This window comes from Branchiostoma belcheri, unplaced genomic scaffold (assembly GCF_001625305.1).
Source record: "Branchiostoma belcheri isolate BF01 breed outbred unplaced genomic scaffold, Haploidv18h27 scaffold94, whole genome shotgun sequence".
Lineage (NCBI taxonomy): Eukaryota > Metazoa > Chordata > Leptocardii > Amphioxiformes > Branchiostomatidae > Branchiostoma > Branchiostoma belcheri.
The window spans coordinates 717486-732844 of NW_017804620.1; the positions used below are offsets into that span (position 1 = coordinate 717486).

Here is a 15359-nt window from a genome sequence, read left to right on the forward strand (position 1 = left end):
AGTCTTGGAAAGACAAAGGTCAAGGTCAAATATGGGCCTCCTGGTGGATGACCTTGGTACTGCAGCAGAACTTCCGGTTTTTGTATCTTTTGTCCTGAACAAGCTATGGTCTTGACTTTTTGGTGATAGATAGCTTATCCTGTCAGCAATAAGTGGCGTAAGTTTGGTCCCCCTAGCAGCTTGTTCTGGAACTGCAGGGGACTTTCTGGCGAAACCTTTAAAAGCCAATAAGTCCATATAGGAACAACGTATTTTCATGATATTTGATGTGTAGGTAGCTGAGAGAGAGTTGTACATAATCATATGCATATTATGCAAATGAGCACTTAATTTGCATAATTAAGGAGGAAAGTCTATAATTACAGTGTTTTACATTATAGAACTTCCATACATGTAATGTATGTAACCTATGGCAGATGGAACATCAACAGATACTAATTATGCAAATGATGACCTAATTTGCATAATTAATGCAAAAAATCTATGATTTCTCAATGGTGAATGAAGGGAATGTCATACTTGGGACATCTTTAAGTTAATCAAAAGTTAACATCACGATGCATATATTATGTTAATGCAGAAGTCATTTGCGTAATTACAGAAGAAATTTACATTTACATATCAAGCCCATATTTCATGGAGGTATGAGATCTCGGAACTCTTGTTTTACTTTGTATATTATTGTGTTAGTATTTCATATATGTTTGTAATTGTTAGTTTTAATGTTGAAATTGTAATTGTTATCTTTAAGTATTTCATGTATAATGATATGGATTTTATTGATTAAGTTAGCAATTTTAATGTGTTATGCCAGATATGTTAAAATATCAAAATTGTACAGCAAGACACAATTTAGCCGATGGCTACAGGGTTTTGTTTTTACAAATAAACCATTTGATTGATTGATTGATTGATTGATTGATTGATTGATTGATTGATTGATTGATTGATTGATTGCTTAGGGAGTAAGTTGCTTTTTAGGGGTGTTTGTCTGGGTGTCAATCAATCATCCTTCAATCAAAAATGGTTTATTGCTAAAAATCACGAACATTGCAGCAGAAAGCTGAATTGCGTTCAAAGATGTACAATCATTTTAAAAACGTTAACAACTACACAATCTCGGAGTCAAATTGTCGTAGTAGAATTGCACATTGAAAAATATCTACACGATATGACGTACATTTAGCTTAGTGAAATTCAAATTTTGCTCATCTCATTCACATTTATACTTAACATATAAAAATTACATTAAACTATTTCATAAAAAAATTGCACAAGATATATCAGAGACATTTAGTAATTTACAGAGTTAAGAGCAAAATCATTTCGTTTCGTTCAAGAGTCTTAAGAGGGACGGTAGAGGGCTGTTGTTACATCTTGTTGTACGTGTGACCGGGAGAGTCCGTTTTGTAGAGTTTCTGAGTTCACGTCAGGTCGACTGTCCCCCGGTGTCAAGCCAAATATATGATCCTGCCAAATACATGACTCCGACACTACCGGGGGTTTCCAATATACCTGAGACAAGGGGTGGGACTGAGGGGTTTAGTCGTGATGTGGGAGACTAAACCTAACCTAACCCCAATCGTAAGTCTAACCCTGGCCCTGAACAATGATCCTTACTCTAACCCTTACCCTATCCCTAACCCTAACTCTAATACCAACACTAACCCTAACCCTAGCCCTAAACACCTGACCTCTCACGTATCTGGCAGCTCAAGGATTTGGCTCAACACCGGTTGGAGGTAGCAGGTCAGCGGTTCTCTCTGACGTCTTGTGTGTTTCTGATCAACTTGAAGAAGAAATGTGAAGTCTGCCATCACTGATTGATTTACTTAATTTTTGCTACTTATTTATCTATTTGAAATTGCAACATGGTAATACAATGTTGCCGCCAGGAAGCTGATAGCTGATATTGCGACATCATACACAAATATACACAATAGACACATACATAAGTACATTATCGATCAAGTTACAATAAAACATTAGATGTAAGAAATACTAGGGTAACTAGAATTAAATCAATAAACATTAGGGCTAAACATATCTTTTAAAAAGAAACAGTTTTTGCTACTTGTTCTGTGCAGACTACAGGACGACATGGGAAGGAAGCTGCGACACCTGCTGATTTTCCTGCTCCTCATTCTGAAGGAGCCCAACACGCCAGAAGGTGGCTGTGACTGTGGACAATTATCACACTGCAGATGCCCAAACAGTGATTGTGGACAACAAGGTAGAGATATCTGTGCATCGCCAGGTGTTGGAAACTTCGTACGCAAGGGCCTAACCAAGATCCCTCAGAACCTGCCACCATACATCAACGAGTTAAATCTAAAACTTAACCAGATAAATAGTGTTCGGTCTGGCGCATTCTCAACTCTTCCCACTCTCAGTCTCACCCATTTATGCCTCGACTCCAACAACATAACCAGCATTCAGGCTAATGCATTCTCACGTCTAACAAAGCTAAAAGGTTTGGACCTGAGCAATAACCGTATAAACAGCATTCAGGTATCAAATTTACCCCAACTCTCTCTTTTGCATCTTGCCTCCAACCAAATTACCAGCATTCAGGTTGGCGCGTTCTCAAACCTACCCAAGCTTCACTTGCTCAAACTTACCTCCAACCAAATATCGAGCATTCAGGTTGGCGCACTTTCAAATTTACCACAGCTTCAGTACTTGATTCTCAACTCAAACCAAATAACCAGCATCCAGATTAGCGTATTCTCAGGTCTACCCAAACTCATGGAGTTGAATCTTGCCTCCAACCAAATGACCAGCATCCAGGTTGGTACTTTCCCAAATCTAACAAAGCTCAAAAATTTGTTCCTGAACTCCAACAAAATAACTAGCCTACAGGCTGGGGCATTTTTACATCTACCCAAGCTCTACAAATTGAACCTTAACTCCAACAACATAACCAGCATTCGGGTTGGCACATTCGGAAATCTACCCTTTCTCCACCATTTGTATCTTGCCTCCAACCAAATATCAAGCATTCAAGTTGGCACATTTTCAAATCTGACCAGGCTCCATAGACTGCAACTTGACTGCAACAACATTACCAGCATTCAGGCTGGTTTGTTTTCAAAACAACCCTATCTCGGCTGGTTGGAACTTAGAAATGCCGAAATATCGAGCATTCAGGCTGGTACCTTCTCAAATCTACCAAGACTCAAATTATTGTACCTGGACTCCAACAACATAACACGCATTCAAGTTGGCGCATTCTCAAATGTACCAAAGCTCAGCAGATTGTACCTACAGTCCAACAAGATAACCAACATTCAGGTTGACACATTCTCAGACCTACCCGCGCTCGAAAGGTTGGACCTTTCCTTCAACAAAATATCAAGTATTCCCGTTCATACTTTCTCAAATCTACTCAAGATCAAACAATTGAATCTTGCTTCAAACCAAATATCCAGCATTCAGGTTGGAACGTTCTCAAATCTTCCCTGGCTCACGTCGTTAAACCTTTCCTCTAACCAAATATCCAGAATTCATGTTGACACATTCTCGAACCTACCTTGCTTCTTCTGGCTGAACCTTGCCTACAACCAAATATCCAGAATTCCGGTTGGTGTATTCTCAAATCTACCAATGTTAAGAAGATTATACCTGAATTTCAACTACATAACCAGCATTGAAGTTCGCACATTCTCAAAATTACCCAGGCTCGATACATTGGACCTTACCTCCAATAAGATATCAAGCATTCAGATTAATACTTTCTCAAATCTACCAAGGATCGGTTGCTTGAATCTTACCTCCAACCAAATATCCAGCATTCAGGTTGGCACATTCTCAAAAGTACCTAGCCTCTACTGGTTGAGCCTTGCCTCCAACCAAATATCCAGAATTCATGCTGGGGCATTCTCAAACCTACCAAGGCTCAGAGAATTGTACCTGAACTCCAACTACATAGCCAGCATTGAAGTTGGCACATTCGTAAACTTACCAAAGCTCGAGATATTGGACCTTTCCTCGAACAAGATATCAAGCATTCAAGTTCATACTTTCTCAAATCAAAAGATCGGTTGCTTGAATCTTGCTTTCAACGAAATATCCAACATTGAGGTTGGTACATTCTCTACTCTACCCCGGCTCTCCTCGTTGAACCTTACCTCCAACCAAATATCCATCATTCGGGTTGGCACGTTCTCCAATCTTCCTTGCCTCAAAGATTTGTATCTGAACTCAAACAAGCTAAGGAACATCCAGTCTGGTACGTTTTCAAATCTAACCCTTCTCCATACTTTGTACCTGCAGTCAAACAAATTATCTGTCATTCCCCTATCAGACAATGACACGTTGGCATCCATTCCTGCCTTACATATTGGCAACAACCCCTGGCAGTGTGACTGCCCCTTTTGGCAAAAACTGATTGAAACTCCTACAGTTCTAAACCAGATAACATGTGCCCAACCTGCCAACCTCTCAGGACAAAAACTTAAAGATGTCAGTCCCAACGATCTGATCTGTAAGGACCCAACAAAATCCACACCGGACCCAACAAAATCCACACCGGACCCAACAAAATCCACACCGGACCCAACAAAATCCACACCGGACCCAACAAAATCCACACCGGACCCAACAAAATCCACACCAACTGTTGATGTCCAAAACCCAATTAGCTCTTCTGCAGCATATCGTGAAGGCTCCCCAATTCTCACGTTGCCTGCTGAATCCCAAAACGCAAATAATTCTTACAATGGGACCACCACCTCTCACTATCACTGGTACTTCACACGCAATGTTGCCTCAACAGTTGGTACTCACTGGAAAGGATTAACAACTTCAACTGTTGTTGTCACTAGTTGCACTGGTACATCCCATGAATCTGGTCGTAGTTTCCCCCTAGTGCCGGTTGTTATTTCAGCTGTTGTTGGTTCAGTGGTTGGTCTCATTGTTGTCCTAAGCTTCACAATATGGTGCAAAAGGAGGGGGAACAATTCTGATTCAGGTTCGAACTCCAACCCTGTTTTACACAACACAAACACCACAGCTGTTGTAGAGACTAGTGGTCTTGATCACCAGTATGAAAATGGTGACCAACATAACCAGACAAGGCAGGGTCAGTCTCAGTACATACCTACACCCAACACAAACACCACAGCTGTTGTAGAGACTAGTGGTCTTGATCACCAGTATGAAGATGTGGACCGACATATTCAGACGGGGCAGGGGCAGTATCAGTACATACCTACACCCAACACAAACACCACAGCTGTTGTAGAGGCTAGTGTTCATTGTCACAAGTATGAAGATATGAACCAACATAATCAGACAAGGCAGGGCCAGTTTCAGACCATACCTACACCCAACGCAAACACAACAGATGCTGTAATGGCCAGCGGTCACCAGTATGTAAATAGTGGCCAACATGATCAGACAGGGCAAGGTCAGGCTCAGACTATCACTGAATCATCCACAACAGCTGATGTGATAGTCAGTGCTCATGGTCAGACGGGGCATCAGGCTATCACCGAATCCTTGGACACTAAGAGTCCAATATATACCACAGGACAGACTGCCTCAAACTCACCCACTGAATCCATGCACACTAAAAGTCCATTTTATAACACAGGACCGAATGTCTCATTCTCAAAACTGTATTCTCATTCGGAAGTTGTGGGCCAGAATCAGGGTCACTTTAACTCCAACACAACAGCCACTGTGATGGCCAGTGGTACTGATCAGACAGGGCAGGGTCAGTCTCAGACCATCACTGAATCCAACACAAACACCACAGCTACTGTAATGACCAGTGGTCATGATCAGACAGGACAGGGGCAATTTAAGGCTAACAGTCAGTCTCATGGCCAAATAATAGCTGCCTTAAATCCAAACCCGATGTATGTATATTCAAAGTGGCCTGTGGTCATGATCGGGCAGGGCAGGGTCAGTCCCAGGCCATCACTGAATCCAACACAAACACCACAGCTACTGTGATGACCAGTGGTCATGATCAGACAGGGCAGGGCCAGAATCAGGTCAACACGAACACTTTAGTCCATCACTGAATCTCCGTATATTAGAAATATCCCACGTGAGGCATGGATAGCTGCTCTGCAGCCAAACCCTACGTATGGAGGTGTGAAAACACCAGAAAAGAACGCAACATCTACAGAATAGCCGGTGGTCATGATCAGACAAGATAGGGCAAGTCTGGTGCTATCACAGCAACCTTGAATGCCAGAAATCCATAGTGTGTGATGCATTAATAGCTGCCCTACAACCAATTGTCCCAACATCTACAGAATAGCCGGTGGTCACGATCAGACTATCATAGGCTATCACAGAATCCTTGAATGTCAGAAATCCATTGTGTGATGCATTAATCATCAGTAAAGATCACAGAACAAGCATCTTTGAAAAGACTGCTCTGAAGAACTTAATTACCTTATCAGTGTGTAATTTGACCTCTAACCTCCAAATGGAAAGCCGACCTGGACTGTTTAAATCGACACGAGTTATGGATAACGATTCTGATTTGTTTATATCGGTCTGTGTTTGTATCTGTATCTTTGATTTTATTGTATTTTTGTACTGGGACCTATTGAAAATCAATTTGTCAAAATTGAACTAGGCCACCCAAGATTAAATAAATAAATTAAAAAAATAGCTGCCCTACAACCAATGCATTGTCCCAACATCTACAGTCATAGCCGGTGGTCATCAGACCACTGGCACTGGCACTGGCATTCAATCCTTGAATGTCAGAATTCTATCAACTACCACAGGGCCACCTTCTGCGCATGCTTACCTGTTTAAAGATACGGGTTCCACCACTACCAATCCACCAAGCCCAACCCCCAAAGCTTATATTATTTTATTATATTCCGTTGTTATATTTTGTATGTTTTAATTGGACTCCAGGAAGAATAGTGAAAATGTATTCACTAATTTGGCTCTTGGACCATACAAGCAGACAGAGTTGTATTTAAAATGACCCCCCCCCCTCCAATTTGTAAGGGCGGCTTTGCATGCCAGTTTTCCATATGACATAGACAACCTATTTTAGTTTCTAGCATTTCGCAGGGAAAGGTGGTTTATTCCCGTAATTTTTTGTTTATTTGCAGCTTGCACTAAAAAAACAACAATATGTGATAAATCATAATTAAGTATTAAGTAATAAATATGCCAAAAAACAGTTACTCAAGCAACTGGATATAATTTTGAATGATCAGATGATTATATTATATCCAGTTGCTTGAGTAACTGTTTTTTGGCATATCGTATTACCTGGATGTCTAACCTTCATCGACGTATTAAGTAATAAAGTATTGGCACCAAATTTGTATTGGTTGTGGGGTTAGGCAGGGAGACGTTTCAATAACATATTTTAGGAAATTAGCAATCTAATGCTTTCTTCGTTTGCACTTATTCGCACATAAATGTATAAACAGAATACGTAAAGAGAATTGTGATAAAAGGAATTGTAATAAAATGAGAAAACAATGTGCAGGAGGAGGTAAGAAGCCTACAAGGCTTATACAGAACCCTCCTCCTTTATCTTTGCTCAACAAGTCATAATCATGAACCTCATATAATAAATGAAAATGTAAAAACATAGCCAAAAACTAATTAATAATAATACCTTGGTAAGTACTACGTTCTGAAGCTTGCATTCTGAACTTAAACTTGTAACATGTTTAAACTAGTGTTTAGCAGAAATGTTCTTTGAAAATGTAACGTGATTTTACTTCTCATTACTCTTGCAATTTTTCTTGATGGCAAGACATATTTGTTGAATTGAATCAAATGAAATGGGATGTACATTTTGAGGATGGATACAATCTTGGACCTTTGTATAACGAGAAGCGAGATATACGTCATGCCCGTAGCCAGGGGGGTGGGGGTGGGGGGGGTTCAAAGGTCCACTTTTTGGTCCACTTTTTATCTAAAGGTCCAAGATTTTTCTTTAGATGGATTAATTCGTATTATCAGCGGGGCTGTAATCCTATAAGCCTACTTTGTCCTTGAATAAAAATTTATCTCTGATTATTTCTTTGAAATCCTCTCAAAAACGCAGGAAATGCCGTTTCAGAAGATTTATTTTTCAAACTTTTATCTCTGATTTTTTCTTTGAAAGCCTCTCAAAAACGCAGGAAATGCCATTTCAGAAGGTTTATTTTTCAAACTTTTATCTCTGACTTTTTTTCTTTGAAATCCTCTCAAAAACGCAGGAAATGCCATTTCAGAAGGTTTATTTTTCACAATTTTCAGGGGGAGCATGCCCCCGGACCCCCTCGGCGCTCACTGGTCCCTCGCGCACTGGGAAGACCCCCCCCCCTCCTTCAAAATCCTGTCTACGGGCATGTACATGTATGTTGATGTTGGATATTTCTCCAGAGATGTTTTTGTTTACAATTTTTGAGACACCTTAAAGGCATCTAATACACTTTAGGGCGGCAAGACTCAATTTTCAAAGTCAATTTTATGGTCATTCTTTTATTGGCCACAGTAAGTAATTTTTATGGATGACATCAGCGCGCGCATTAATTTTCGCCTAATTTTGGGAAAAAAACAAATTTTGTTGCCTTCTGAAAGTGGTCAACATGCCGCAAATGGGCAAAGATATTGGAAAAATGCGCAAATGGTATTGGATACCTTTAAGGCAGCGCACGTGCACATGTTTAACATGACTTTATAGTATGCCGATTGTGAAGCTTGGTTCTAGTCAATGAAATACACAAATCGTAATGAACAACACAATAAGTACTTGTGCAATTCCTTCTTCTGTTATGAAGTTGTTACTGGTGCTTAGTCTACTCTCCAAGCAGAGGTTTGGGCTTGGGTTCATTTTTGGCGTGTTTTTAGGCTTTTTTTATCTAATCTCCAAGCAGATCCCTCTCGGTGGCAAAAAGACAGTATCAAATTGGCCAAGCAGTATCCATTGGCCAGAGAAGGTCCGCGGCCACCGATGGGTGGTGGGGGTCAGGACAAAACAAAAAGGCCAAATATAAAAAGGTAACGATCATTCCCCACAACCTCTGCTTGGAGAGTATTTTTTATCGCGGGGTTCTCTTTTGCACTGGAATTTTTTTCACCCAACCCAATCTCTGCTTGAAGAGTAGCTTAGTCGACAAATGTCAAAAATACCAACTATGAGACCTCAAGAGACTTGTCTTACTAGTTACCTAATGCACCTTTAAAGTATAGACACTCGAATACATGTCTAAATTGCTCTTATGCGATTCAATGAGCCCTATTTTACACCATTTCGAAAGTGGTGTAACATCTGTGTCCATAATATCACCAGGGTCCATAATATCGCCACCTTGAGAAATAGTGTGCTTAAAGATATTTTTACTGCAACATACCCTAGGTACTGTACGTACATTCTATGTGTGAAGGAGTGCATACCAAACGTATGTTGCAGTAAAAAATATCTTTAAGCACCCCGGTTTCTCAAGGTGGCGATATTATGGACCCTGGTGATATTATGAACACAGAAATTATGTCAAAGCCCAGAAAAACATGCCAAGAACGATGTTACGTCGTTTCGGTGATCTTCTTAGTGTGCAAAACGTTTATATAATGAGCAAACTAGAACATAACGTGCCACCTGACGCGAAATGTACTACATGAGTAATCAGGCATACAACTTCACCTTTGACCTTCGTGTCCTTCACCTCTGACCTCACGAGACGAAGGAAGGAAAAGTTGGCCGAGTTCCAGTTTACGTAAAGAGAAAAACCGTCATAAGAAGCAGGTAAGGCTAAGAAATGAACAGAAAAGTATTCTGGTGTCGAGGGGAATAACTTGAGACCATTTCTGTGGAAGAAAGACCGCTGTAAGACGATGTTTGTTTACATTTTCTGGGTTTAGAACATAGTGGGAATCGAAGGGGGAGGGGGGCGCAACCAGACATCCCACCCTTCGCTACATTTTACGTCATGCTGCATCAGGCAAAGTGACCAAGTTAAAACATGTTTCCTACACTCTCAATACTGTCATTGTTTAATCATTGATAATTCGTAACATTTCTATCATTTCTTGTTAGATTGAACATGGCAAAACACGGGTATCCCACCGGAGTTGATCAGAACTGCTGTGATGGGTCTCCCACCGGGGTTTCCCAGGGCGACTGTGACAGCAAAACAATCAGCGTTAAAGACCAAGCAGCAGCACAACAAGTCAACTTGAATAGCGCCCGTAAGAAACCCTACATGTGTGGGGAGTGTGGATTCAGTGCGGCTTGGAGGTCTCACTTATCCCGACATATGAAAACCCATACAGGAGAAAAGCCCTACAAGTGTGAGGAGTGCAGATACAGGGCAAACTGCAAGTCTCACTTATACCGGCACATGAGAACCCATACTGGAGAAAAACCCTACAAGTGTGGGGAGTGTGAGTACACTACAGCTGACAAATCTACCTTGTCCAGACATATAAGAACCCATACAGGAGAAAAACCCTACAAGTGTGACCAGTGTGACTATTCTGCTGCACACAGAGGTAACTTGGCAATGCATCGTCGTGCAAAACACACCGGTGAGAAACCCTACATGTGTGGGGAGTGTGGGCATAGGACAGCTTACAAAAATGCCTTATCCCTGCATATGAGAACACATACAGGAGAAAAACCCTACAAGTGTGACCAGTGTGACTTTTCTGCTGCACAAAGAGCTGCCTTGGACTATCATCTAGCAAAACATTCTGGTAAAAAATCCTACATATGTGGGGAGTGTGGATACAGGGCAATTAAACAGTACCACTTATCCCAACATATGAGGACCCATACAGGAGAAAAACCCTACAAGTGTGACCAGTGTGACTATTCTGCTGCACGGAAAAACAATTTGGGCCGTCATCTTTCAAAACACACCGGTGAGAAACCCTACATGTGTGGGGAATGTGGGTACAGGGCAACTCGAAAGCACCACTTATCCAGGCATATGAGAATCCATACAGGAGAAAGACCCTACAAGTGTGACCAGTGTGACTATTCTGCAGCACTGAAAACCAGTCTGCAAGTCCATCGTGTAAAACACACCGGTAAGAAACCTTACAAGTGTGGGCAGTGTGGGTACAGGGCAACTCAAAAGCAACACCTATCCCGACACATGAGAGCCCATACAGGAGAAAAACCCTACAAATGTGACCAGTGTGACTATTCCGCAGCAAATAAGTCCAGCTTGGATGCCCATCTAGTAAAACACACCAGAGAAAAACCCTACAAGTGTGACCAGTGTGACTATTCTGCAGCACAGAAAGCTATCTTCGACCAACATCGAGCAACACACACCGGTAAGAAACCATACATATGCAGGAATTGTGGATACGGGACAGCTAACAGGTCTCACCTATCCCAACATATGAGAATCCATACAGGAGAAAGACCCTACAAGTGTGACCAGTGTGACTATTCTGCAGCACAGAAAGTTACATTGAACAAACATCTCACAACACACACTACTGCGAAACCCTACATGTGTGGGGAGTGTGAGTACAGGACAGCTGTGAGGTATACACTTACGCGACATATGAGAACCCATACAGTGAGATACAAGTGTGACCAGTGTAGCTATTCTGCAGCATCTAAGTTTGCCCTAACTCGACATATGAGAATTCACATGTTTGCAAAAACTTGTAGTACTTGTAACATTTAGTACACATAGTTTCTCAACTATAGTTGTAATAGAATAAAACACATTATCCAAAACATTTAGGGTAAATATCATGAAACAATTGATAGTTTTCGCAACCAAAGGAAGGTTTTTGAAAGAAATGTCATACTCTTGCTTTTGTCCACTGCATTTCTAGTCACTTTGTAGATTATGGCTCAGTAAGAAGAACAATGCATATCCAGCGTATTGCATATCAGCTGTTTTGGACAGTGATGAATTTTGAGCTATCTACAGTAAACCCGATTGTACTTATTGGATAATGTATATATACATAATTATTGTTCCGTTTGTACTTGTATGAATGTACCAACTTAGATTTGTTATTGTTTACTTTGATGAAGTTTTGCATATGTACCCTACAAGCAATTCTATATTTTGACTTATATTAAGGTTAACTCAAGCTAGCATTTGTTTCGATTTACTGTTGTATGTTCTCTAAACTCAATTATATCTTTTGACTAATACCAACTGTGTATTCCGTGTTTGTGTGTATGTGTGTCTGCATGTGTATGTATGTGTGCGTGTGTGTGGTGTGTGTGTGCACATGCATATGTATTTGCCTGTGCATATCTTTGTGTTTTCATGGACATGTGTGTATGTGTGGTGTGTGTGTGTGTGTGTGTGTGTGTGTACATATATGTTTGTATGTGTGGTGTGTGGTTGTGTACATATGTGTGTGTGTGTGTGTGAGCTCACATATGTGTGTGTTTGAGTGTATAGGTGTGTGTGTGTGTGTGAATGTGCATTTGCGTGCCCATATGTGTGCATGTGTGTGTTTATGTGTATGTGTATGTGTGTGCATGCATGTGCGTGCATTTGTGTGTGTGTGCGGACGTGCATATGTATGTGTGTGCGTGCATGCCCGTGTGTGTGTGTGTGTGTGTGTGCGTGCGTGTGCACATGTGTTTGTGTGTGTGTGTATGAGTGCAGTGTGCACATGCATATTTCTGTGTGTGTGTGTACTGTGGGTGAATTTGTGAATAGTGTACTGTGGGTGAATAGGCCCTTTCAGTTCCCAAAAAGCTGCTAGGGGGCCAATTCCTCACGGGCACAAGATGTCGCTACTGTTTGAAATCATGACTAGAACATGTCCATAACACTTGGTTCTTCTGCAGTACCATAGAGCACCGCAAGGGGGCCCATATTACAAATTGACCCTCAAACCTCTTATCAAATAAAACACCATATACATGTAGATTAAACCATAACCTCTTTGGCAAATGTAAAATAGTAAACTAGAAAGGCAATATTTCTAAAGCAAATACATAATGTTTACCATCACCTGGTCTAGCCTAATAAACTACTGCTCTGTTTATTCTCACACATATTCATACATAATACATGGTGACCCCCCCCCCCCTGCTACATATAATGTAATACAACACCACATGGTGTTCGCTACTGTGTTACTGTTAGTTACCATGGTGACAGTCGTCTGGTCCAGGTCACAATGGGCTTTGTTTGTTCGGAAAAGAACAAGAAGAAACAGAGCAAAATCATCCTTCTGCGAAGGTTAACATTATGTTGATGTGAGTTACGTATATTACAGTACGGACAGAATGCATAACGTGTTGGTTGAAGTAAAATCTGAAGCCTTACCTGCTTTCTATGGCGGTTATTCTTTTCACGTAAACCGGAACTCGGGCAGCTTTGTCCTGTCATCTCGTGAGGTCACAGGTGAACACACTACAGGTCAAAGTTGACATTGTACCAACTCAGGCCACAGCAAGTAAGTTTTATGGATGACATCAGCGCGCGCGCATTAATTTCGCTTGATTTTGGGGAAAAAAACGACATTCTGTTTGCCTACTGACAGTGGTCACCATGCCAAAAATGGGCAAAGATGTCTGTTGCCATGCCGGAAGTTGGATGGCAGACAACTATGAAGAGAGGAGACAAGAAAAAGCTCTGATTTAATGTTTTGTTTCTTACTTTGAGCATTCTTTATGTTGTCAACTAGTAAAAAAACACAATTCAGCCTATGTAAGGCTGCCAGTGTTTTAATTCTCAATAAACTAAACAAATAATGTCAACGTTCTTCGTTTCTAACCACCACCTTAACAACGTAACCCGCGCCTGACTTTTGTTTCTGTTAATTACTGTACATGTACATTATCCCATCAATACCACCAAGTTTACTGTTTTTTCTAAACAATTCCACATAGCTAAAATATCTTTTTTGTCAAAAGAACTGAAACTAGACCTAAATATATGAGCGAAAAACTAAACTAAAACATTAGAATTATTTTTGTACCTACTGTACATTATAGTTGTACATTAATTAGAAATAAAGTGGACAAAAGTATAATCTTCAAGCAGATCTTTTGGTGGGGGTAAGACAGTATCAAATTGGCCAGTCTGTAACCATTTCCCCACCCAAGTTGGTGATGGTAGAGACAAAAAAAGGCCATATATAAAAAGGAAATGATCTTCCATCAAACCTCTGCTTGGAGAGTAACAAAAGTACAGGACTATGGCATTTCGTTAGGAAAAAAAAACTTTGCCTATTTGTAACTACATTTATTATCTTTTACAGAATATTATGACTAAATGTTTTAAATATTAGTGTGATATATCCTTAAGGTTGGTTTCAGTGTAGCAAACTGTAAGTACTGTTGTTACCATGTGTAAATGTTATTATGTGGCAGTTGTATGTTTTACTGTTTTATGGACCACTGGAAGAATAGCGAACTAAAGGCAAGCTAAATGTGGATCGGAATAAAGTCAAAGTCAAAATTATCCTAGTCACCTATAGTCACCTTGAATTACCTATTTCACCAAATCCGAATGTACAATATTGCCATCATTCTTAAAATTTGTAATATCACCATTTAATTTTGTTATGGGAAATGAGCTTACTTACTGTTATGTTTCATATGTTGTTTACTTACCCTTATCATTATTGTTATTGTCACTATTACTATTATGCTTTTAATTGTTTGGGAGAAGGACAAGAATAAGCCATAAGGGTTCTTCCTCCTCCAGCGCATTCATTCTGTTTAAGTTAATTATTCTATATTCTTTTTAGACTGATCATTATATTTACTTTCTGTATTGTTTTGTATTTTATACGCATGTGCAAATAAAAATAAATAAATAAGTAAATAATAAACAAAACTACCAAAGAAAGATTTTGCAAACTAAAGGACGCTACAGTTGCTGAGTTGGACTCTCCTTGTGGATTTTCATATAATGTTGAGTGAGGGCACCCTTTGTTGCTGCAGAAAAGCTACACTGGTCACACTTGTAGGGTTTTTCCTCTGTATGGGCTGTCATATGCCGGAATAAGTTGGACCTGTCAGCTGTCCTGTACCCACACTCCCCACACATGTAGGGTTTCTCACCCGTATGTTTTGCTAGATGTCTGACCAAAGAAGATTTCTGTGATGCAGAAAAGTCACACTGGTCACACTTGTAGGGTTTTTCTCCAGTATGTGTTCTTATATGTTTAGATAAGACAGACTTTTGAGCTGTCCTGAACCCACACTCCCCACACATGTATGGCTTTTCTCCTGTATGGGTTCTCATGTGTTGGGATAAGGTAGACTTTAGAGTTGCTCTGTAGCCACATTCCTCACACATGTAGGGTTTCTCACCAGTGTGCATTGCTAGATGTTTGTCCAAACTGGATTTATGTGCTGCAGAATAGCTACACTGGTCACATTTGTAGGGTTTTTGTCCTGTATGGATTCTCATATGTTCGGACAAGTTAGG

At 40.4% G+C, this 15359-nt stretch overlaps 2 protein-coding genes across 2 annotated transcripts; both read left to right on the plus strand.

Annotated features, from left to right (window-relative positions):
* Window positions 1-2100: 2100 nt before the first annotated feature.
* On the plus strand, window positions 2101-5972 carry LOC109461555 (leucine-rich repeat-containing G-protein coupled receptor 4-like; the record flags this gene model as incomplete). Its single annotated transcript, XM_019757933.1, has 5 exons — window positions 2101-2511; window positions 3151-3329; window positions 4929-5410; window positions 5639-5818; window positions 5881-5972. Coding segments are annotated over exons 1-5 (1344 nt in total), but the record flags the coding sequence as incomplete, so codon positions are not given.
* Window positions 5973-9642: 3670 nt separating this feature from the next.
* Window positions 9643-12109, plus strand: LOC109461581 (zinc finger protein 761-like). The gene is made up of 2 exons (XM_019757956.1): window positions 9643-9727; window positions 10019-12109. Exon 2 carries the CDS (start codon window positions 10026-10028, stop codon window positions 11625-11627), a length of 1602 nt encoding a protein of 533 aa, XP_019613515.1. The 5' UTR covers window positions 9643-9727; window positions 10019-10025; the 3' UTR covers window positions 11628-12109.
* The last annotated feature ends 3250 nt before the right edge of the window (window positions 12110-15359 follow it).

Excerpts from the sequence above, each read along its gene's own strand:
- LOC109461581 (XM_019757956.1), top strand. The coding sequence starts at position 10,026 with ATGGCAAAACACGGGTATCCCACCGGAGTTGATCAGAACTGCTGTGAT.